Here is a 26,153-nt window from a genome sequence, read left to right on the forward strand (position 1 = left end):
CCCGGAGCTCCCATTCATAGTGGAGGTGGATGCATCAGATGTGGGGGTAGGCGCGATCCTCTCTCAACGCTCGGGGGAGGATCAGAAATTACATCCCTGCGCCTACTATTCCCATCGGCTTACCCCAGCCGAACGCAATTACCCTATTGGAGACAGGGAACTCCTTGCAGTAAAATTGGCATTAGAAGAGTGGCGCCACTGGCTTGAGGGGGCACCTCATCCGTTTCTGGTCTGGACGGATCATAAAAACCTGGCGTATATTCAGCAAGCCAAAAGGCTAAACTCAAGGCAGGCTCGCTGGTCCCTGTTTTTTGGGAGGTTTCAGTTTACCCTCTCCTATCGCCCAGGTTCAAAAAACGCCAAACCGGACGCCCTCTCCCGCCAGTGGGATCCCCCGGAACCTAACTCAGAGGCCAAGCCCATCCTTCCGGCCGCCCAGATTGTAGCTCCTCTCACCTGGGACATTGAGAGAAAGGTCATTGCTGCCCAGCGCAGGGAACCAGATCCGGGTGGGGGTCCCGAGGGCAAGCTATTTGTCCCGTCCAGCATGCGCCGCCAGGTTCTTCTCTGGGGACACGCCTCCAACCTCACCGGCCATCCAGGAGTCTCACGCACCCTAGATTTTTTGAGACGCCGTTTCTGGTGGCCGGCCATACAAGAGGAGGTTCGTTCCTTTATAGCAGCCTGTGATGTCTGCGCCAAAAACAAGGGACCTAGGGCTCGACCCCAGGGGCTTCTCTTGCCCCTACCGGTCCCCTCTAGACCCTGGTCCCATATTGCGATGGACTTCGTCACGGGTCTGCCCTCCTCTAAGGGTCTGAAAGCAATACTGGTGGTGGTGGATCGATTTTCTAAAGCGTGTAAATTCATACCCCTTTCTGGGCTCCCCTCTGCTAAGCGAACAGCCCAGATCCTCCTTCAGCACGTCATTAGACCCCATGGCATACCCACCGATATTGTGTCTGATCGTGGACCCCAATTCGTGAGCAGGTTCTGGCGGGCCTTCTGCAGCCTCATGGGAACCTCGGTTAGCCTGTCGTCTGGGTACCACCCAGAGTCGAATGGACAGTCTGAGAGAGTCATTCAGGATCTTACACGCTCCCTTAGATGCCTGACCTCCGGCTGCCCGAGCTCATGGCCCGACAAACTCCCCTGGGCCGAATATGCTCACAATACCCTCAGGCACTCGGCTATTGGCATGTCACCCTTCGAGTGCCAGTTTGGTTTCCCCCCCCCACTCTTCCCAACCCAGGAAAGAGAGGTAGGGTCCCCAGCGGCTCAGCACTTTGTTCTCCAGTGCAGACAGGCATGGCGTAAGGCTAAAGCCGCACTGGAGGCCAGTTCCGCAACCATGCAGCGCACAGCCAACAGGAGACGTCAACCAGCCCCCTGTTTTCGGCTAGGACAACGCGTGTTGTTGTCCACCCGTGATCTACCACTCAGAGGCGAGTCAGGTAAATTAGCGCCTCGATACGTGGGACCCTTTAAAGTCATCAGAAGGGTGAATCCTGTCACATATCGCTTGGAACTACCCCCAGCGATGAAGATTCACCCTACGTTCCACGTATCACGATTAAAGCCCTACTTATGCCGGACTCTCCCACAGCAGCAACCTCCACCGCCTCCCAGAGTCATAGATGGAGCGCCGGCCTACACCGTCCGTCGTCTACTTGACTCACGACGGGTCCAGGGCTCCACTCAGTACCTGGTCGACTGGGAGGGTTATGGTCCTGAGCAAAGGACCTGGGTCCCGGCGCGCCACATTTTAGACCCAGCACTAATCCGAGAATTCCGAGAAAACAGGGCAGCTGGCATGGGAACGTCGGGAGCCGTTCCAAGACGGGGGGGTACTGTTAGGAGTCGGCCTGCACACCCCACGGCCACTGGAGGGAGCCAGACCGTGGCTCAACCTGCGGCTTCTGGTGCCCGCGCGGCTGGTGGCCGATCGACTCCCTTTGCGCCCACCAGAGGGAGCCAACTTCGCGAAACTCCGTCAGTGGCCACCAGAGGGCATACAGCCCGTAACATGCCCCGAGGGAGGAGAACTACAACTCCCAAAACACCCTCGGGCAATCAGCGTTCACGAGGAACACCTGGCTGAGCGTGTATTTAAGATAGCGCTCAGCCAGGCTTCCTCGTCACACCCTCTCTCGTGCTCTCTTGCACATTAGTTGTCAGGGACACAGGTAACGCGAGGTCTCATAGAGAGTTTGCGGTAGGCCCAGGGGCCGAGGTAATAAAAGCATTATAGGGAAAGATTTAGTCAGTGTGTGACTTCTTTGCGTTCTCCTGATTTTACTAGGAGAAACGCTTTTCCTTTCTTTCCATTTAAATGCGCCTCCTCCTCGACCAGAGGATCCGCAGTACTCTTTCTCTGTCACTCCGCCTCGTTGCTAGAGGTAGAGCCTTAAAACCTTTCTTCTCCCCGTCCTTCAAGTGAAGCGGGGAGTTTCTCGCCATTTCCAGGCTCTCTACTCGTTCCCTACGGGGATCGAGGTTGTTACCCTTTCTTTGCCGGCACGAGCGAACACGCTCGGTGCTCTGTAACTTTTGAGGTGGTCACGCCCATTCTCGGGAGTACTGAGATTAAAGTTCAAAAGCACGCCTCTAACTTCTCAGCTCCCGGGCGTGAACCTGCTCTTTAATTTTATTTTATTTTTCTGTTTTGTTAATAATGCAGAAAAGAATGATTAATTAATTGAAAGAGAATAATCTAAGTTTCCCTGATTTTCCGAACTCATCTTTTGTTTGAATTCGCAAGAAGGCGATTCTTTTGTTTGCCCTTTATATCCCAAACCGTCGGCATCGACACCAGTGGCGCTGTGGCTCTCCGGTTTAAGTCACTGTGTCATAGAGTCCGAGGTTCCCGGTTCGAAACTCACTCGCTGGACAAGCGCGCATAGGTGCAGCGCGTGAATATATTATTTTTTATTAGCGCATCAAGCGTATACTAAACTCCAGAACTGTTTATTTAGTTATTGGGGTTTTATTTTCACACGTGAACCTTCAGTTCGTTATTTCTGTTGGCTTGGGCTGGCCCCGCCCTCTTTTCCAGCCACTCTACTTAATTTAGGTTCACGGCGAGTTTAGATTGCGTCGGTTCCGCCTCTCCCGGGCCGACGCTCCGCGATTGAGTCCACCCGTAGGAAAATCATAACAGAGGTTATGTACAAAACAAAACATCTGACAAATGACCGCCTCAACCGTGACAGCACATGTTCACTCTTTTGATGAAATGTATCCATGACATGTTGACATAACTGCTGAGAAATTTCAGCAATGTTGTGTCGAATTTCTTCTTTGAGGTCCTCAATAGATTGTGGTCTGTTGGTGTACACTTTATCCTTAAGATAACCCCAAAGAAAGAAGTCTAACGGCGTCAAGTCACATGATCTTGGCGGCCAATTCACATCACCATTTTTAATGTGAATTTTTACAATTTCTATGCGTTGTTCGATTGTGTACCTTTTCATGATTTAACCTCAACGTTTACTAATGACAGCAATTTAAAAAATCTCTAACTCAGGTTTTGCCGCGAAAAAATTTAGTCAAATTTAAAATGTCAGTTCATTTTGGGACACCCTGTAGAACCTAATATATAGATCAAGTTTAAGTCTTCAGTGACTTTCCTTATAAAGAAAACAGGGTGTTCAGTTCAGACTGGTAATCTGAACAAATGCACAGATTTCAAAGGATGAAAAAAAAAAAAAGATGATTCCAGAGAAAGACTTTTTAGATGGAACTGTTTTTTACAGACTGAAACTGCTGTGTGTTTGCCCTGTAATAAACTGGTGACCTGTCTGGGGTGTTTCCTGCCTTTTCACCCAGTAAATCATCCCCACTGCAACCCTGAATAGGAGAAATCAGTAGTAAAACGAACAAACAAATGAATTTGGTCACTAAAAACATTGGAATCTTTTTTGGTCTTTGTCAGATAAATAAAGGTTTAAGAGAATTAACAGCAATAATTAAACACACAAAGAGTAAAATATTCCAAATTCTTTAAGAAAACGTATAGCTAAAAGTTTGTGGACACCTGACCAAAACCATTAGCATTAACATTCGACCCCTCCTTGCGTAACAGCCTCCACTGTAGGATCTTTTGGTGTGTCGGAGTTTGTTGATTCAAGCATGGCACAGAGTTCTGCATTAATCTTCACCAGGTTTTAAATTAACTAAACAAGACTTAGATAAATAAACATAAACACACCTGTGAAGCCACAAGCCTCGGCCAGTAGGAAGGTGCTCCAAGACATGAGGAAGAAGAGCGCAGTCTCCAGCAGAGGAAAACAGTGCAGCTTGGTGAATTTAGTGACGTGAGCTCAAAGTTAAAGCTTTTAAACAATAAAATGGTAATTTGTTTATAAGAGATACAGATCACAGTGATAGTAAAGAAGAATCCTGATGCTTTACATAATCTATGTTTCAGTGAAGAGAGTGTTTGTACTGATGGATAAGTTGTTTAAACACTTTTTATATCTACTGCATGAACATGCTGACATGCTTGCTTTCCTTTATAAGAACTAGAATCTCTGATTTTGTAAACCATTTACATAGGATTAAATATATAATTATTTGAATTACAGTTACAAATTACTTAAAATTCTCTTTTTTTTAATGTTATACCACTGCTTTATCCTGGCCAGGCTCGCAGTGGGTCCGGTTTCCCCAAAATCAATGTGCGCAATGCTGTAACACACCCCAGACAAAACACCCCATAAAGTATTAACATGCTCTTTGCTGGTCAATGAAATAATTACTCATTTTAGTGTACATGAAGTCTAAATTAAGTCTACCTTAAATTCACCTTAAATTTAAAAAGGTCTGATGCTTATTAAAAAAAGACAATTTTAATGTGACTAAGCTAAATGATTAGGATTTCATGAGGGTCTTAGATTCCACTGGTGTCTTATGTTTAGAATGAATAAAACTGTCTGCTAAATGCCATAAATGTAAATGTACAAAGGTGATTTTGATTTAACCCATAGGAACTAGATGATATGGTTATCATTACAGAGACACTGATGAAAAAACATTCACAAAACCATTAAACACAGCCCAGTATAAACCTCCTAAAAGATCAGGGCTTTAGTTTTACTAAATGTGAGTTAACAGCTGAAAGGATATAAGAGCAGTGACGACCCCAGTGACTGCGCCCATCGCAAAAGAGCCACTGAAGATACCCAGGAAAATGCCAACTGATTTAAAGAATGCTGAGGCATCAAACGTGTGAGTGTTTGTGCCAGTGGGTTGATAGGCCACAATAGATCTATGGAAAAACACACAAAACAGTTTGGTTATTTATTATTAAAAAAAAGTAATGCAAAAAGGCCAATAATAGAAAATAACATTAAAATTTGTTGACTGTCAAAGTTTACACTATTTTACTGTAAATCATTTCAATGTGATTTTGGCTGAACCGATTAATATAATGCAACACAACAATGCAATAAACATTTTCACACCATGCAAAACATTTTCACACCTTACATAAACAGTGTAATTCAATAATAAAATCTGTTTCACTTCTGTTTTATTCTTCCCTTTCAGATTTTTTTCCATTAATTTGCAAATTAAGAAAGAGAGGACTGGTCTTCATAAAACCACAAAGCAACAGAAATCAAACAGCCTAATTTAAAGCTTTGTTCCCTAGTAAAAGAAAGTACTAAAAGGATTTCAAAGGACAACAAGGAATTTTATGAGATAAAGGATTTCAATTCTATGTTTATAATTTTTTTTAAAAACTCTAAAAAACATGTTTTCACTTTGCTGTTATTGATGAATAAGTGTAGATAGATAGAGTATATTGATATATTTTGATTATATCTATTCAAAATCTACGAAAGCATATTAGAGCCACTGTAAAAAATATTTTTAAGTTTTGATTTCGAAAATAAAGTCGAAATGATTATGAGAATAAATTCGAAATATTATGGCCAAAGAGTGTGCAGCCGTCGTAGGCTTGTCAGTTCAGAAAAGCACGGGTCTCAGTACCTGGATCGGCACGCAAGCGCTGAGGACAGCCTTGAATGCGAGTTACTGTGGTTATCCAGTAACTCGCGATTACTTTTTTGGGTGGTTGTTTGTATTGTACACTTTCATCCACATGTCATGATGACTAAACCCGTCAATGCAACCATTTATAGCGATGCTACAGCTTTAGTTTATCGTACGAGTCCATATGCCATAAGGCTCGGTTGAAGTACTGGTGACGACACAGACGCTGAGGGCACCAGTGGTGCACGTTCTTCTAAATAAACCCAGTTTATTACAAAGCTGTTTCAGCATCCTTACAGTAATAACAAACTGGCGCTGATGTGCATGAGATTGGGATTTCTTTATTTGTGAAACCAATATGAAAGTATAACCAAATCATGAACATCCCTCATTTTTACATAAGGAGGTTATATGGCCATAACATTTCCACTTTAATCTCGAAATCATTACGACTTTATTCTCGAAATCGAAACTTATACGACTTTATTCTCTAAATAATTTTGACTTTATTCGAAACTTAAAAAATATTTTTTATTTGAAGTGGCCCTAATACGCCGTCGTAAATCCACAGCTAAACAATGTCATTTCAAGATTTTTTTGCATTGCAGGTTAGGGGGAATTTTCGAGAAGAGCCACCTTATACACTGATTCTTTTGGGCAGCAGATGGGGCTAGAGGAAAATTCTTTGTTGACTCTGGCACTGGCGGCGGTACCACCTTAAATCCCTCACACTACAACAGAGTACCAACCCTGATTAAACAAAAACCTTCAAGAACCATCTATAAAGCATTTTATGGAAATGAACTATACCTGTATGTGCAGTGGCATGTTTTATTTTAGTGAAAGGGTTTAGCATTGAGATCAGTGTAGGTTAATCCCAAACTAAGCTTGTGATGCTTGATAACACTATTAGGGTGATCTATGTAAGATTATTATTAGGTTTTTTTTCATACAAGAATCTTACACGATTCTTCTTATTTAAGACCAGTCTGCAAATTTCTTCAGTCTAGTCCAAGATCTTCTAAGGTACGAGCTGGAGAAGCTTCTGGAACCATCTTTACTACTTGTCTCACAGTTTGAGAACCACTGCACTACAGTGGTCAATGTCATTTTCAGTTGGTGTGTGCATCTGTTTGTAATTGTGTAGGGGGTATATTTGTACCCTGACATTTAACAATAGGAGTTTGTAACAATAAGGATTGTAAAACCAAAATCCCAAGTAAAATGGCACAGCACTTTGAACCCAGTACAAGTGCCAGACGTTTAACAATCTGATTAATGTGTATACAAATCCATCCATCCAGAGAAAAAAGAAAGGAAAAAATAATGAAAGTGAAAGATATCTTACTGGGTGGTTTAATCTAAGCAGTTTTTGCTTTCGGTTTATAGAGTCTGTATAATTCTATCTGGAGAACGCTACTGTGACGCTATGTGATTAAATTTGTATTGTAAGCTGAGAATATGAAGAACACATGAAGAAATACAGGGCCGGGCTGGACTGATGTGAGTTAAGGAAATGTTAATAAAACAGGTTGTAGTTAGTATTTCTAACAGCTACAAGAATATTTAGCCAACATGATAACATATTACAATGAAGGTGAGACGTGGATTACACAAGACATCTTGGACATTAGCAGCTCCTTTCTGTACTTCAACAGCATGGGCACCTTGACTGGCACTAAAACTCTCAGCCCTATGCATAGAAGGGTTTGATGCATTGTGTGTTGTGACATTCCCTTAATCACCTGAAACGATCTACAATTTGAGCCACAGAGGTGCTTTTATAGCCTTCATGTCTTCTGGCGTCACTAAGCTTGAACCGCTTAACAACTGGTCAGCGATTTGTGGTCTATTCCTCCTCTGACCACTGTCTGTGGGTACTCACCACAGCTGCCTGTCCTTGCTGTTGCTTATCTAAGTTACTTAGAACTGTAAGTAACTACCATCAGTCCAACATTTAACATTTCACTGACCGTGACATATGCAATTTAATGTATATAACCTAAGGCTGTAGTAACAGCATATTTTATAGTATGTAGAAGATTACTTAAACTATGCTATGCTTTCCAGCTACAGAAGAGCAAATTAAAAAGAGTAAATTGATCTCAAGCAAGAGAAAAGTCTGCAAACTGGAGGAATTCAGAAATGAATTACAAAGAAAAAAGATGCCACTCATTAACAAGCCACTCAATTTACACCAAATTTATTATATGTAATTCATATAAAATATGTACCATGCATTTATTGAAAAAATGTGCATTCCAGCAAATACAAGTGAGCTAACTTTGAATGTAAAAATGATTGAGAGTAGATAAGTCAAACATAACTCACGAAGAGAGGACGATGGCCACTGCATCGTTCATCACACTCTCGCCAAACAGCAGGGCATAGAGATCCACATCAGCATGAAGCTCATTGAAGATAGCCAAAACAGTGACTATAATCACAAACACACAGCTACAGTTCAGCATACTAAGGATCTAGTAGTGAGTACAAATGAGTTAAATTTACTTAAGTGCCATTAAGTAAAATGTTTGAAAAATAACTGCATACTACACCAGCTTTCACATACTTTATAGTCAGGTAAACAAGGTTTTAAGTAGTTAACTAAAGTATTTAAAATATTAAAGTATTCCCAGACATGGCCTGTAACCACTGTCTATATTCAGTCAATCTTGTTGCCATTAAATGTTACTTCCCCCAGTAGAAGTGTGATGTTTCATTATCATGTGTTGTGAGATGCTGTAGTCTATAAACACTGACTAATGACAGTTATCGCCTAAAAGAAATTGGAAAAATTTCTTTATTTTTATTTAACAGGGAGGGAACTAGAAAGGGCGAGGGATGGTTACCTGGGTCTGTAGCTGAAATGATCGCTCCGAAGAAGAGGCAGTCTGTGTAATAGAATTTATCAGTGAGCTGGCCGACCATCTGCATCAGCTTCACCACTCCATACATGAGATTCCTAAAACACAAACAGAAAGCTGGCATTCACATCTGACCTTATAAATATTTAGTATGTAATGGATACTTGGGTAATGGGGAAAACAAGCAAGTACTTGAGTACCTGGACTGTGCAGGGAGGTAAGAGAGGTAGTAAAAGTCCACCTTCTTAATTCAGTTACGAGTCACTACTGCTAAGAAAGTCGCTTGTATTATATTACACACACTTCTATTACATCTAATCGTTTATACAACCCCATTTTTTACCCAATTGAATTATGCTTCCTCTCTACTGGTGCTGACCCCCGCCCCGATTAAGGAGAGCGAGACTGCATCTTTTCACCTGCACAAATCGAGTTCATATGGCGATCAGATTTGTGCACGGAGAGCCACACCCTGATCAGCATTATTCCTCAGTGCAGATGCCATCAATCAGCCAGCAGAGGTCGTAATTCCCTCAGTTATGAGGAGTCCGTATCTGGCTTTATCCTACCCTATGAACAACAGTCAATCGTTGTTCATGCAGCTTACGATGTATTCGAAATCCCAGCTCTGGTGTGCTAGCGTGTTTTATCGCTGCGCCAGCTGAGCGGCCACTTTCCTATTTTCTTACAAGCACAATCGAGTGTGTACATAGCAAATGCTTCCATTTGTTCACACAATTTTTCTTTTTTAACTACATTTTATTTAAAATGTACATTAATATAGTAATCTACATGTTACATTCACCTAATTTTAATATTGTAATGGTTATTCGGGTATTTCCACCCTCAATTAATAAAAACAATAAAATAGCCCAGAGCACCTTTAAAACAGTTTGTGTACTAAAGAAAACATTTCTTACATAGTTTTATGATATTGTTACATTTCAAATATGGTTACATCAAGTCAGAAGCAAAAGTGTATGGACACCTGACACCTGTTAGCAACAGGTATAAAACACCTGACCTCAGTGACTGGGAGGGATGTCCACATTTGTATACTATATAGTGTAGATTAGCAATATGCCAATTTAAGAAAATTTTATATTTAGTTCAATAAGCACAGAAAAAAACTGCCCAAAAAATGTGTTCCCCACTGGCTAAACTGTTTGTATCATGCACTGAAGATTGTGGTGATCTTACCCAATAACAAAGCAGGAGATGGCTGTTCCCAGAAAAGCGTATGTTATGATGGAGCCCAGATTTCTAAAGAAATGTCTCTGAGGAAAAGACAAAGATGAATCATTAGTTCGCCGGATGGTTTTCCTGCCTTTCCAATTAATCATGTGAGACCAGAATCTTAGGCACTTTTATTAACAAAGGTTATTGGCGTCCTTCTCCAATTAACATCACACAAGCCATACATTGTTTTGGATCCTGCATGCTTTTATCCTCCTAAAATCCTATTGAGTGATAGTGGGTGGGACTGAGATGGAAAAAAATTTTAATATAGGGTTTACAGAACAGGTGAGATTATGTCAATGATATTCTGATACTGTTGAAAGGCCTGTGCATTCAAGGCATTTCATCACAGCCAATTCTAATCAAACTAAAGGCTTTCAACATGTTTTATACTGTTTAATTCTGCACACAGACAAGAAACGGGAAGCACAGGTCTGTCTTAAGATGCTGAATCACGCTTTCAGTCTGTCCCACCCCCACATGCTCTAATACTACTAGTGATCGGATGCAGTCATGGGCCGAAACCAGCATTTAGCAAGTCAGGCTAATTAAAGGTTTCAAGCAAGTGATTCATTTGCATTAAGAAGCTTAAACATATGCTACAATCTACTGGTGTAAACTGAGAAGTGCCAGTTTTATGACTAGGAAAACAGACAACAAACACAAATTTATAATCAGAAGATTTGGGATTCTGGATAACACTGGACCCCTGTATATGTGTGAGAGACTGTGATTCAGCATCCCATCTTACTAAACTGCACAAAGAATCAGAAGAACAGTTTTGTGTAATGCAGTGTCTACACAGTGACTGGAGTGAAGTTTGGGACTACTAGCAACCCCCCCCCCCCCCCATTTTCTTCCCTAATCTAGTCGTATCCAATTACCCTGACTGTGTTATGCTTCACCTGTACCGATACAACCCTCCACTGCTGGCTGAGGAGTTTCGCAACTGACACACACCCCCACCGACACGTGTGCAGTACTGACTACATCTTTTCACCTGCACGAGACGAGTTCATATGCGGATCAGCCTTGTGTACGGAGAGCCACACCCTGATCAGCATTATTCCCCAACTCTGCGCAGGTGCCATCAATCAGCCAGGTCGCAATTGCACCAGTTATGAGGAACCCTGGTCCGGCTTGTCCCACCCTATGAACAACAGCCAATCGTTGTTCGTGTAGCCGCCCAGCCGGAGGGCAGAGCCATACAATGTATTCAAAATCCCAGCTCTGATGTGCTAGCGTATTTTACTGCTGTGCCTTTTACAGAGTGGCTCTTGACATCTACTTTTTGGAAAAAAAAAAAGGAAAGTGGATTCTTCCAGATAAGTTCCAGAGATGGTATTCATCCCAACGGTTTTCAAAAGGGTTGGTGTTCTTATGAACCTTTTAGTGCTCAAAAATTAGGAGTGTCTGCTTAGTTTTGGCCATACAGTTTATGTGCAAACAAGCTTAAGGAAAATGGCAATTAAATTAAAAGCCAACCAAAAATAAGACATTTTTGAGACCCATCGCCTGTGATCGCGAGGTCAGGACCAGGGTCACTTCTCACAGCCTTGATGCTAATGTCAAACACAGCTGGTCTTCGCCACATCACACATTCAATTAGAACACTGCAGACCGTAACTCCTTAAGCCCTAATGCTGGAACAGTGATGATGTTGATGGGACACAGATAACAGCATCATGCCCACCTGCCATGCCATTATGGGCCAGCAGGAAATATGGTGGTGCAATTGGCTGTCAGTGCCAGTTGCTTTAATTGTCAATCTCTGTGCCTCATTAAGTATTAATTCGCTGCAGCCAGTAGGGATCTTTAAAACCGGTTTAGATGGTTAGCTTTCCACTGGCTCATCTTGTTACCTTGCTTCTGCCCAGTCTTTTTTTCCACCAGCCCCTTTTGCTTGTGTCTTTTTCATGGCTTCTTCTCCATGTACATGGATTTAAGTCTGTGCTGGCTTGTACAGAAAAAAAAAGGACAAAGATTTTATGCCCATGTTGCTTGTGCCCTTTGTCCCTCTCGGCTGACTGAAAAACAGTCGTCCCTTTCCTTTTTGCTTAATCAGCAGACTGACAAAAACCTCTGCAATTTAAGGTTTTGCTTGCTTCAGCACTTGTGAAACAAAGAGCTTAACAATGAGGTTAAAGCAAAACTCTGTCAACACCTTTTAGCCTTCAATTAAATGTTCATATTAGCATAAAAAAAACTGTAAGTTCCCATTTCAGTTACACAATGTGGTTTCAGAGCCTCATTCCAAACCGTTTTAGTCTGTGTGTGCGTGTGTGTGCGTGTGTGTGTGTGTGTGTGTGTGTGAGAGAGAGAGAGAGAGAGAGAGAGAGAGAGAGAGAGGACTGGAATCTACCTGAGTTTCTGCATTTTAACCGCAAATAATGATATGGTCAAAAATACACCACAAGGGATTCAGAAAGTATTCAGACCCCAATAGTGACACACAATACTAATTATGGGTAGGACCGCCCACTTTATTACAAACACAATAGTAATACTGGGTAGGACTGCCCACTTTATTACAAACACAGTACTAATACTGGCAATGTGGATTGTTCTACAGTGCATCCTGCTGTCGTATGCACACATGCCCAGCCGTCCATATAAACAGGATTCATCTGACCAGTCTACTTTCTTCCGTTGCTCCAGTTCCCAGGTCTGATGCCTACTTGCACATTCAGGTGCTTTTGATGATGGACACTAGGTTATTTGGTTGCACTCTGACCGGCCTGCAACTACGCAGCCCAATACACTAAGAGGTTCAATGCACTGTGTTCACCTGAGGACACGATTCTTTGCAGAACTTACCTGTTAACTCACTTCACACATACCCAAGGGCAATTTAGAGAATCCAAATCCCCACCTATCGCCTGCGTGGCTGTAACAGTATGGAGAGACTTTCCACCAGATTTTAGAAGTTCATGCACACCAAGAAGCATGAACTTCTAAAACATCTAAACTTAATTATTAGAAACTTTTGGCCATATAGTGTAACCTGCTAGCAAACCCACAAAAAATTCATACAATATTTACGTCTAGACCAAGTTTCCCCAAAGTGCTGCTTATTAAGTTGTGGTTGTTTCTGAATGAAGCACAGAAAGTGAAAGTGTGGGTTTGTGTGTGTGTGTTTGTGTGTGTGTGTTTGTGTGTGTGTGTGTGTGTGTGTGAGGGGTTGTTTCCTCATTTGTTCCTCTCAAAATACAAAACTACACCTGCAGCAACAGACCTTTTACAGACCAATGCTTCACTGAATAATGAAAGGAAATCTGACCACCCATCCAAGCAAGCCACCTCCCGCCATCTCCGCCACACCCCACCGGCAGAGAAATCAACCCATCATCCTGGAAAATAAACCTACCTTTTTAAGGCTGTATCCAGCATGGAAAATGATGGGAGGAAGCAAGATGTTGAAAAACACTTCTGGGTCAAAAGTCACCTGTAATGTCAAGCAAAAAAAATTACTAATTATTTATAAACATTTACATTTACGGCATTTAGCAGACGCTTTTATCCGAAGAAACTCACAGTACTGTGACAGTATATTGTCTACGCAATTGAGGGTTAAGGGCCTTGCTCAAGGGTCCAGGTGGGGCTTAAACCAGCGACCTTTTGATTACTAGTCCAGTACCTTAACTGCTAGGCTACAACTGCCCTAAACAAATATTTAGCCACCCTTTGTAATACAAGTCCACTGCATACCTCCACTTCAAAATTTACACGTCTTAACTTGGTACTTGGAAACTGGTGGGATTTACACACAACAAATAAATATAAAGATAAAGATATTTACTGTAATTAATTACTAGATTTTTGCAGCATTGTGCTTCCATGAGGCCATTCCTTCTGGAAAAATGTATTTAATGTATTTAATTTACTGTTACAAGGGGTCCTCTGATAGACTCACCATTTAATTATGAACACCCTTGCAATTTAATTTAAGTCAGAAGAATGGCTCAGTCATACAAGAACCTTCAACTACACCTATTTGGCTTGAACATTTATTGATTATTAAGTCTTAGCCACCATACAACTTAGATTTTTGGGTATGCAATTACTGGTAAAGTGCTATCTATGTCAGGACTATACAACTGTGAGTGTGTGTGAGAGAGTGTGTGTGTTTGTTAGCGAGAGAGAGAGAGAGAGAGAGAGAGAGAGGGAAGTGTACCTTACGAAGCATGTCGTTCTGTTCCACATTGTGGATTTCACGGGAGTTGATCTCGCCCTTCAGCGTGTATTCAAAGAACTTGCCGCTAATATTGAGCAGCAGTGTGCTGACCGGACCTTCCTTCAGAGAGCAGCTCGGAGGCGTTTGATGGTGGTAACTGGTGGAGGGGATACCATACCGCAGAATCACGCCCACCAGTAAACCTGATAAAACAGAGAGACTCTAGTTAAACACCAACAACACCAAAATAAGTTGTAAATATATGCATACATAGCCATTTTGTATATACAGTATATACACTGATCAGCCATAACATTAGTACTTTGTAGTTCTACAATTACTGATTGTAGTCCATCGGTTTCTCTGCATGCTTTGTTAGCCCCCTTTCATGCTGTTCTTCAATGGCCAGGACCCCCACAGAGTAGGTATTATTTAGGTGGTGGATCATTCTCAGCACTGCAGTGACACTGACATGGTGGTGGTGTGTTAGTGTGTGTTGTGCTGGTATGAGTGGATCAGACACAGCAGCGCTGATGAAGTTTTTAAACACCTTACTGTCCCTGCTGGACTAAGAACACTCCACCAACCAAAAATATCCAGGCAACAGCCCCTATGGGCAGCATCCTGTGATCACTGATGAAGATCTAGAAGATGACCAACTCAAACAGCAGCAATAGATGAGCGATCGTCTCTCACTTTACATCTATAAGGTGGACCAACTAGGTAGGAGTGTCTAATAGAGCGGACAGTGAGTGGACACGGTATTTAAAAACTCCAGCAACGCTGCTGTGTCTGATCCACTCATACCAGCACAACACACACTAACACACCACCACCATGTCAGTGTCACTGCAGTGCTGAGAATGATCCACCACCTAAATAATACCTGCTCTGTGGTGGTCCTGTGGGGGTCCTGACCATTGAAGAACAGGGTAAAAGGGGGTTAACAAAGCATGTAGAGAAACAGATGGACTACAGTCAGTAATTGTAGAACTACAAAGTGCTTCTATATGGTAAGTGGAGCTGATAAAACGAACATTGAGTGTAGAAACAAGGATGTGGTTTGAATGTTATGGCTGATCAGTGTGTGTGTGTGTGTGTGTGTGTGTGTGTGTGTGTGTGTGTGCGTGCGTGCGTGCATATATATATATATATATATGAGAGCCTTGCCCACAAAGGTGCCAGAAGAAGCCCTGCATTTCCAATGTTAGAAGAATGAACCCAATTAAGGTATACTTGACCAAAGTTAAACAATACTGTGGTTAAAAAGTCACAAAAACACAAAAGAAAACAACCAAAAAACTCCACACTCGCCAAGAAAATGAAATGCAGGAAATGCCAGGAAGCACCAGGAAACGCAGGTGGCCATGCGCTCACCCCACAGGGGGCGTAATCAATAAAGCTCTCAGCAAAACAAGAGCACAGAAAACGGAAAGGGATCTAAGAGAAAAAGCATAAGAACAGGGTTGCCAATGATGCCAGGTATGTGCAAGTAAAAAAGCCCAAGCTCCAAAAAAACAAAAAAAAAGAATAAGCTCAGGAAACTCAGCAAAACTGCTGACTGTTAAAAAGTCTGCTGACTGTCACTTAATTGCCATACACATCTTAAATAGACCGCTGGTGGCAGCCGCACAAATGCAGTGCCGCCCAGCTGAGTTTTGGGGGGAAAAATATCAAATAGACACCAGCAAAAGGGGCTGGTGGAAAAAATGGTGGGTAGAAGCAAGACCAGAATCTGGGTCTCATAAATAAGAGCTGGTAACAAGATGAGCCAGAGGAGAGCTAACCAACTAAGCTTGTTTTTAAAGATCCCTACTACCTGCAGCAAATTAATACTTAATGAGGCACAGAGACTGCCAATTAAAGCAACTGGCACTGAAAGCCAATTGCACCACCATGTTCCCTGCTGGCCTATAATGGCATGGCAGGTGGGCATGATATTGTTATCTGTGTCCCATCAACATCATCACTGTTCCAGCATTAAGGCTTAAGGAGTTACGGTCTGAAGTGTGATAAGGCAAAGACCATAAAAGACAAGAAAGAGTTTCTCTGCATGCTTTGTTAGCCCCCTTTCATGCTGTTCTTCAATGGTCAGGACCCCCACAGGACCACTACAGAGCAGGTATTACAGTATTTAGGTGGTGGATCATTCTCAGCACTGCAGTGACACTGACATGGTGGTGGTGTGTTAGTGTGTGTTGTGCTGGTATGAGTGGATCAGACACACCAGCGCTGCTGGAGTTTAAAAACACCTCACTACCCCTGCTGGACTGAGAATAGTCCACCAATCAAAAATATCCAGCCAACAGCGCCCTGTGGGCAGCGTCCTGTGATCACTGATGAAGGTCTAGAAGATGACCAACTCAAACAGCAGCAATAGATGAGCGATCGTCTCTCACTTTACATCTATAAGGTGGACCAACTAGGTAAGAGTGTCTAATAGAGCGGACAGTGAGTGGACACGGTATTTAAAAACTTTAGCAGCGCTGCTGTGTCTGATCCACTCATACCAGCACAACACACACTAACACACCACCACCATGTCAGTGTCACTGCAGTGCTGAGAATGATCCACCACCTAAATAATACCTGCTCTGTGGTGGCCCTGACCATTGAAGAACAGGGTGAATGCAGGTTAAAAAAGTATGTAGAGAAACAGATGGACTTCAGTCAGTAATTGTAGAACTATAAAGTGCTTCTATATGGTAAGTGGAGCTGATAAAATGGACAGTGAGTGTAGAAATAAGAAGGTGGTTTTAATGTTATGGCTGATCAGTGTATATGTCCTTTCCAATTGTATTTAAACCTTTGAGCGTAACTGTTCCAGGACTCCACTGCTAAACAGGTTTTTTATTCATAATGGGATTAACCTGTATAAATAAACAAAAGATACAGCCAGACATCCTGCATGTGTGCACACAAGGTCCTGGGTTTAAACAGCATGAGGCTGTATTAGTAATTGGGTTAGAGCCAGCTGCACACTGAGCCAAGCAGCACTGCACTTTAACACACACGGTGAACCTCGGATCCAGCTAATACAGCTTAGCGCTCTGACACGGGCCTGCAGCAAAACACTCGGACCATGAAGGACATAGAGAGAAAAAAACCACACTATTATGTTTTGCCTCACACACAGAAGATCAGTGTAGGGCTGCCACTAACGACTACTTTTCTATTGATTAATCTATAGACTATTTTATCGATTAATCAACTAATCTAACGATTAATTTTCTTCGAAAAATGTAATTCAGAAACTCATTTACCTTCTTTTATTTTAACAACAAACTGTATGGCATAATAATATGGCACAAAACTAAGTGTAAACAGGGTTTATGTCCATATTATCAAATTCTCAAGTGCTCCATATTAAACAAAGTGCAACATGTGTTTATGGTATTTCGTACACAAAGCAAAGTGCTTAAACTTATAGCAGAAATAAAATAGTTAGATGTAGCCACGTCTCATTAAGTCCAACGTACAGTAAAAACAGAATGAGTTCAGATTCTAATCTACACATTCACTCAAAACTTACTTCACATTCTGTATGTAAGTGATGTAAACACAGTGGTAAGTGTTTCACATGAGAAGCTTTTTGCACTTTGAGCCCCACGGCAACCACAAAAATCACGAGCCCAACGCAGCAAAGTGCGCAGCAGTCTAACTGAACTCACTAAGAAATACAGTATTCCAAGATCTCCGCAATTAAGAAGCTTAATGAAACAATATAGAAGTAAAAATGCGCCCTAACTGAACTCGCTAAGGAATACGGTATTCTAGGATCTCCGCGATTAAGAAGCGTAATGAAACAATATAGACGTGCAACATCACGCTGGTGATGCTGTGGTACCATCAAAGCTTTGCACAGTGTACAAACCACCTTTTAGTTTTGTGCCAGTTTTAAGTATTCTCAAACTTTTGATGATTTGGGTCTTGGAAAATTTTTAGCTTTTCTTTGAAAGCTCGCTACAATCGGCCTCTGACTGCTGCAGACGGCATTTTTTAAGACTTAACGCTTAATGCCGCCAACCAGCGACTGGACCAAATACGACGTAGGTCATGCATGCAGCACGTAGTGCTGAGGGAAATCATATGATCGGTTATATCAGGGGTGTCAAACTCATTTTCACCGAGGGCCACATCAGCATTATTGTGGCCCTCAAAGGGCCGATTGTAACGTATTCTGCTGTGATTGCAGTCTGTTGTTTTTCTTGGAGGCTAAATTCTGCATTTATATTGTCCTCCTTTACCACTGACACAGCCTCATAACACAAGAGACGCACCGTTTTCTCTTCCTGAAGCACAAACTTGTTTTCATTTTCATTAAATTTCCTCCTTATGCTTAATTTTCTTACTTATCTTCTTTTTGGGATCATGTGTAAATATTTCTTAACATCATCTACTGGCGGGATGTGTCACTTTGCAGGTCACAAAATCAGCCTGCATTTTGAGAGATGCAGTTAATGTAGGATTTTACAGTGTATTTTTAAGACAATTGTTCTGCCCTCACTAATAGTTTATCCCCCTTGCTCAGCTAGACAGACAGACAGACAGACAGACAGACAGACAGACAGCTCTGTTCAGAATAGTCGGTTTTATTTGCTTCCCAGCTGTGTGATACACTGTGTGCATCAAAATGAAGTAAAAATACAAACAATAAAAACAATAAAGAACTTTTAACAGTAAAAGCACACAGCTGTAGTCAAGTGTTACATCTGGTACAATATGAGATTTAACCAAACGCGAAATAGCGCTAAGGAGTTAAAATTTTGTGTAAAGATACTAATTGCTATAGTAACGGTAACGATTGTATTTAATTACGGTAAATTTGTAACTAAAACGCTGTGATATACTCACTAAACATTTACAAACAACTGAGAATATAAACGCCACTACTTACAGACAATGCTTTGGTAATATATTACAAGATAATTATTTATATTTATTATTATTGTTTACATTACTACCCGCGTTCTTTTGCCGTAAAAGTCACATGGCTTCTTAGCGAAGGTCAAAGTTAGTTGCCATGACTACGATGTCACCAGTTAAAGGCTTAAAGGTGCAGGTGTCCTATTAAATTATATAGTGCGTCTCTGTAACGACTCGAACCGTCACAACAATCATACAGTCGTTTAAGCTCTCGCGGGCCACATAAAATGACGTGGCGGGCCGGATCTGGCCCGCGGGCCGTGAGTTTGACACCCCTGGGTTATATGAATGGAAACACTGTATTTCGACGCATTTTTAGCCTCAACGTCATCGACTAGGTCGACCAATCGCGGCAGCCCTAGATTAGTGCAATTATAAAAGTTTAAAATGTTTGTATTTATTTGATGCATTCACAAAAATGTAAACATTCTATCTTCAGAACAGAAAGTGAAACATATAATTAATATTACATAAATTTAATATAACATTAAATAATGCAGCATTGTTTTTATAGATCATTATGGTGGTGGTGAGCACTGTTTAAAAAAATATTCCAAAATCTGCTCATGATAAGATAAGATAGATAAGACATTATTGTCATAGTAGTTAGTCAACAAAACTTTGTTTGGTAGCTCTCAAGATTGAGATTTGACCAGTGTAATGACCACAGCATTTGATTTACATCATTATACATCATATTTACACTCATCAAACCAGTAAGTGATAATTTGTGTTCAATAAATCTCTTTTTTTTATTTCTATAATCTTTTAGACATTCCTGGTTTTGCTAGCTATATTTATCACTATATTACATTTTCTCTATTACTATTTGGGAGATTCTGGCTCTCATTGTGGTTTGGTGGAGTCCTAGGGTTTAGACTAGGGATGTAACAATGTACCAGAAGACAGTTAAAAATCGATTCACATGTGTACCGATTCAAATCGGTTTACATGTATAATGAATCAATATTCACTTTAAACAGCAGAGGGCACTGGCGCTACTCACCTCGCCTGGTTGACGTCACTACAGGGTTGCCAGGTTCGGAATTTTCAGGATACTTTCTTTATTTGTATTATTCATTAATTTATTTAATGTGGGATTTATTTCATTTCAGTTTTTTTATGAAAAAGGTAAATGTGCAGCATTGTTTTGCATAGTTTGTACCTACCTCAAAAATAAAAGGACATTCATTATTTAGATAAATAAAATATTCTTTTTTAAAAGAGAAATAATAAAAGGAAACTTTGTCATAATTTGTCTTCAATTTAATTTTGCTTAAAAAAAAAAAAAAAAAAAAAAAAATCACGTATCGTGAATCGCATCGCATCGTGGGTAGAGTGTATCGTGGGTAGAGAGTATCGCTAACCCTAGTTTAGATATATTTTTTAAATGTTCTCAATTAGCAAAGCTTTCCTGTAGAAACAGAAAATAAACAATTCTCATTTTTATTTAACAGATAAAATTCAAAGAGAACATTTCCTATGTTTTAACAGACCAGCTTAATTGTATTTTGTTTTCTTAGGATTATCGTTATGTTAGTATGCATGGCTATTTACATAACACCTGGTAACACCTGGTTCCATAAAAGTCTACATTCTTTTATAGTCACAGTTCATTGTACGCACACCGTTATCCATCAGTTCTGCTTTGGGAAATGCCAGGCAATTTGATGCCTGTAACAGACTCAAAAATGGCATGATTACCCCTGTCTTCCATCCCCTTTCCTATTAGTTACACTCTTTAATCATTTGGGAATTGGGGACACTAATTGCTGCAGTTCTGCAAGTGGAACCTTTGCCTATTCTTGCTTGATAAAAGACTGGCTGCTTTTCCTCTTCATAATGAGGCGTACATTTACACAACAGATCAGGACTGAGATTCTTGTTTTTAATTCGTTTTATTAAGAGTCCAGAAGTCAGGTGTCCAAAACGTGAAGACAATGATACATGTGAAGAAAAAGGGCATCTCTAACTCCAGCATAAAAGCAGTAAGATAATGATTTATGCATGTAAGCTTCGCCTGCTTTGACTGAAAGGCTTTAGCTTAATTGAAAAGCATTGAATGTTTCCCTGCATATTATATATGGAATTAAGGAGGAGCACAATCGAACCAGGGTTTGGTTTCACTGTATGTGTGAACACAATCCGGCACTATTGACAACCTGTCTACCGCAAGAACAGAATTAATTTTAGGTATGCAGTTTATAATTCAAACCAAGCATAAAGGTTACCATATTGTTATGTAGTTATTATGCCAAACAGTCCCAAATAAGAATGTTAATAATGAATGAACCAATAAATAAGCAAATAGGGCAAGACTAGTGGTTAAGGTACTGGACTAGCAATCAGAACGTTGGTTCAAGCCCCACTATCGCTAACTTTCCACTGTTGGGCCCCTGAGCAAGGACCTTAACCCTCAATCGTTTGCATTGTATGTAGTCACAATTGTAAGTCGCTTTGGATAAAAGTCCCTACTAAAAACCATCAGCCTAGGCACTCACAAGGCACAATTAGTCACCTCTAAGCTTGAGGACTGGATGATGATTGGTTAACTCTGAAATGAGGTGCTGATGGTAATTGGTTACCTCTAAGCTTGAAGACTGGGTGATGATTGGTTAACTCTGAAATGAGGTGCTGATGGTAATTGGTTACCTCTAAGCTTGAAGACTGGGTGATGATTGGTTAACTCTGAAATGAGGTGCTGATGGTAATTGGTTACCTCTAAGCTTGAAGACTCTGTGATGATTGGTTAACTCTGAAATGAGGTGCTGATGGTAATTGGCTACCTCGAAGCTTGAAGACTGGGTGATGATTGGTTAACTCTGAAATGAGGTGCTGATGGTAATTGGCTACCTCGAAGCTTGAAGACTGGGTGATGATTGGTTAACTCTGAAATGAGGTGCTGATGGTAATTGGCTACCACTAAACTTGAGGACTGGGTGATGATTTGTTAACTCTAAAATGGGTCGGTAGATAGTAATTTGTTAGGTATTGCGTGCAAGCACTGGTGGTGGTTGGTAAACTCTAAGCTTTAAAATAGCCTAGCGGTTAAGGTACTTTACTAGTAATCTGAAGGTTGTCGGTTCAAGCCCCACCACTGCCAGGCTGCCACTGTTGGGCCCCTGAGCAAGGACCTTAACCCTCAATCATTTGCATTGTATGCAGTCACAATTGTAGGTCGCTTTGGATAAAAGTATCTACTAAAGGCCGTCATCCTAGGCACTCAACAGGCACAATTAGTCGTGCGTGAGGGAGGGAGGTTAATGGAAAATCCCCATATTGCCACTGTAACATCAACTCCTACTGCTGGATTGAGTGAGACTGGACCCAAACAGCAGAAGAATACGGAGAGCAGTGTGGTACTTTTTATGTTTTGAGACCAATGACAATAATACACGTTGGAGGAGGCACGCAAGGGTGTCTGGAAAATATCGAAGGTTCCAGAATGCACAGAAATATCTAATCTGGCAAAATGCAAAATAAAGGCCAGGCCAGGCCGTTCAGGTGGCGCAGCGGTAAAAACACATACTGTTCACCAGAGCTGAGATCTCGAATACATCGTATCGAATCTCGGCTCTGCCTGCCGGCTGAGGCTGAATGGCTGCATGAACAACGATTGGCCTGTTGTTCAGATAGGGGCGGGATTAAAGCCGGTGATTAAAGATGAATTACATTTTTGGAATCTATAAGCTGGAAGCAACTATTGACAACCTGTCTACCGCAAGCACATTTTGGGTATAGACTTCATAATTCAAACCAAGCATAAAGAGGTTACCATATTGTTATTTGATTATTATGCCAAACTAAATAAATTAGTTACAAAAACTGAAGAATAATTTAATGTTCCAAACAAAAGAAATAAAATTTAGGCAAATTTGTCACAGCAAAGAAAAACACCGGTCCCAAGTAAGAATATTAATAATTAATTAACCAATAAATAAGCAAATAGGGCAGAGGTAGACTAGTGGTTATGGTACTGGACTAGAAATCTGAAGGTTGTTGTTCAAGCCCCACTATTGCCAACTTTGCACTGTTGGGCCCCTGAGCAAGGACCTTAACCCTCAATCGTTTGCATTGTATGTAGTCACAATTGTAAGTCGCTTTGAATAAAAGCACCTACTATAGACCATCAGCCTAAGCACTCACCAGGCACAATAAGGTTAATGGAAAATCCCCATATTGCCACTGTAACATCAACTTCTGCTGCTGGGTTGAGTGACGCCTGACCCAAGCAGCAGAAGAATACGAAAAGAACAGTGTGGTCCCACGTACGTTTGGATAAAAAAACCTACTAAAGGCCATCAATTAGTCATGCGAGAGGGAGGCAAGTTAATGGAAAATCCCCATATTGCCACTGTAACATCAACTCCTTCTGCTGGGTTGAGTGAGGCCTGACCCAAGCAGCAGAAGAATATGAAAAGAACAGTGTGGTCCTACATATGTTCTGAGACTCCGCCAATGACCGTAACACATGTTGGAGGTGACACGCAATGGTGTCTGGAAAATATCAAAGGTTCCAGAATGCACAGAATGCAAAATATAATCTTGAAAAATGCAAAGTGAAGGGGAGTTTTTGGAATCTATTAGGTGGAAGCATGTATAGTTTTGTCCACTGGCACAGTCTGGCCCTGCCTGTTGACCAACATGCCATCATCATGTCTGGTCAGTCGTGGACCTGGGGGAGTCAGTTTCCACTGATGGACAGGACAGAGGAAAGCTTACAATAGTTGCATAACTGTTCACATGTGGTTAACATATGAATACGGATAAACTAAATCCAAAATTCATATACATCTTCAATAGTCCTGCACCATGACATGACACTGCAGAGTGAATTATAGTGCATGGTAAAATGAACTGTTGAGATCCAACAATGGTATTTCCACGGCTGTAGATATAGTGTAACACCATATCTCGATACACTCTAACTAAAGGGCCAAATGATGTGGGCACCTGATCATATACTAGTTGGACATATCCAAGGCTGTAGCCATGAAATAACACTGGGGGGACCTTCTTGCTGTGAGGCGACAGTGCTACCCACTAAGCCACTGTGCCACCCCATCATTTTTACATCAGTGTATTGATGTAAAATGTATATTGGATGGGAGGGGGGGGCATTTTGAGCTTATCTAAATATTTGGGAGGACTTGTGATTACGACATTGTACATATCATTTCAAAGCCATGGGCATTAATGTAAAATTGCATGGTCCTGGGTACCCAGGTGGCGCAGCAGGATATTCCGCGGAACTTCCCGGTTCGAAACTCGGTGTTACCACCGGTCAGCTGAGTGCCATCTAGCGGGCATAATTGGCAGTGCCTGCAGCAGATACTAACTGGCCACCGTATCTGCAGGGTGGGGGCCGGACTATGTGTGGGTGGGTGGGTCTTCATATGCTGTGTAAGGACCCTGATTGGCGGAAGAGTTGCCTGTGCAGAATGCAGGGGCGAGAAGAGGAGGGCTGTGCACGTTTCGAAAGAGGCGTGTACAGCGACATGCTCTCCTCGGATGCAATCTGGTATCTCTCAGCAGCGGAAGACAAAAAATTGAGTGCAGTAAAAAGGGGGAGAAAATGCAGTAAAAAAAAAAAAAAAAATTTAATTTGCATGGTCCTAATCAGATGAGCCCAAAGTACCAGACCAGAAATGTTCAGAAATATGGTCAACCAGTGAATAAACACCACACGTAGTAAAACTCTGCATATATTAATTACTATGTACATTTTAATTGTTGAGTCATTACATGTGCAGTCTAGTATGATCTGATGGGCAAGCTGTAGCCTAGTGGTTAAGGTACAGGACTAGTAATCCAAAGGTTGCTGCTGTTGGGCCCTCAAGCAAGGCCCCTAACCCGCAATTGCTCAGACTGTATAAAGTAACTGTAATGTAAGTCACTTTGGATAAAGGTGTCTGCAAGCTGTAGCCTAGTGGTTACAGTACAGAACCAGTAATCAGAAGGTTGCTGGTTCAAGCCCCACCACTGCCAGGTTGCCGCTGTTGGGCCCTTGAGCAAGGCCCCTAACCCGCAATTGCTCAGACTGTATAAAGTAACTGTAATGTAAGTCGCTTTGGATAAAGGCGTCTGCTAAATACTGAAAATCTAAATGTAAATGATGATGCATTAGCTTAGCAGCAGCTAGCAGCCATTCAGCTGTTTTCATGAGACCGCTACACGGGATTTGGAGGAGAGGCTGCGGTCGGTGCCCACCGTGTTTTCTACCGTGTTTTCTACCGTGTGCATTGAGATTTCTTACCGTAGATCATCGCCAGTCCGGTTTCGTGCAGGAACCTCACTCGTCTGTGTTTGAACAGCCATATGGTTAGAATAGTGAGTGTCAGTAGGAGAATGAATGTGAGTAAATTGACGCTGTCCTGGCGGTGACTTTCTTCAGCCTCCTTCTCTGTAGTCAGCTCCTCCATCGCTCCGTCATCAGCGTTTATCCGAGCAGCCTGGATTAACACGAACACTGCGGCCGATAAAACCGACCTGTTCTTACAAAGAGATCTCCATTGCTGTAAGCTCACATCCGCCTTCATGATGCAGGATGGTCTGCGCTGCGCCTCTGGTACTAAGAGAAGATAGCGTCAAACCAAACGAGAACCAGTGCTGCAGTCAAACCAGCTCTGTGGCGCCGTCCAGTGGTTTATTCACTCCCTATCACCGGTAACCACACATCCCATCCAACACTGTTTATAGGGGTCGCCACAGCCAAACTGGTCCGCATAACCGACCTGGCACAGTTTTTACATCAAATCAAATCACTTTATTGTCACGTCACATTAACACATGTGTGAAACGTGAGTGAAAATCTTAGGTGCATAGTCCCTCACAGTTGCAATACACATTAGTTAAAAAAAATATACACATAAACTTACATAAAACTTACATAAAACTAGCACCATTTGTTCAATATATACAGGTATTGATTAAAGACTCTTTATGTACAG

At 41.7% G+C, this 26,153-nt stretch overlaps 1 protein-coding gene across 1 annotated transcript in view; it reads right to left on the reverse strand.

Moving 5' to 3' along the window:
* The window catches only part of slc9a7 (solute carrier family 9 member 7), an 87,923-nt gene extending 61,993 nt beyond the window's left edge, over nucleotides 1–25,930 (reverse strand). The window contains exons 1-9 of the mRNA XM_062998154.1: nucleotides 25,858–25,930; nucleotides 25,460–25,774; nucleotides 14,278–14,480; nucleotides 13,471–13,548; nucleotides 10,065–10,141; nucleotides 8,850–8,962; nucleotides 8,329–8,434; nucleotides 5,128–5,269; nucleotides 4,211–4,316 (exon numbers count right to left, since the gene is read on the reverse strand). Of these exons, the coding sequence (XP_062854224.1) occupies nucleotides 4,211–4,316; nucleotides 5,128–5,269; nucleotides 8,329–8,434; nucleotides 8,850–8,962; nucleotides 10,065–10,141; nucleotides 13,471–13,548; nucleotides 14,278–14,480; nucleotides 25,460–25,774; nucleotides 25,858–25,930 (1,213 nt within the window). The remainder of the gene's footprint in view (nucleotides 1–4,210; nucleotides 4,317–5,127; nucleotides 5,270–8,328; nucleotides 8,435–8,849; nucleotides 8,963–10,064; nucleotides 10,142–13,470; nucleotides 13,549–14,277; nucleotides 14,481–25,459; nucleotides 25,775–25,857) is intronic.
* Nucleotides 25,931–26,153: the final 223 nt, after the last annotated feature.

Source organism: Trichomycterus rosablanca, chromosome 6 (genome assembly GCF_030014385.1).
Source record: "Trichomycterus rosablanca isolate fTriRos1 chromosome 6, fTriRos1.hap1, whole genome shotgun sequence".
Taxonomy (NCBI): Eukaryota; Metazoa; Chordata; class Actinopteri; order Siluriformes; family Trichomycteridae; genus Trichomycterus; species Trichomycterus rosablanca.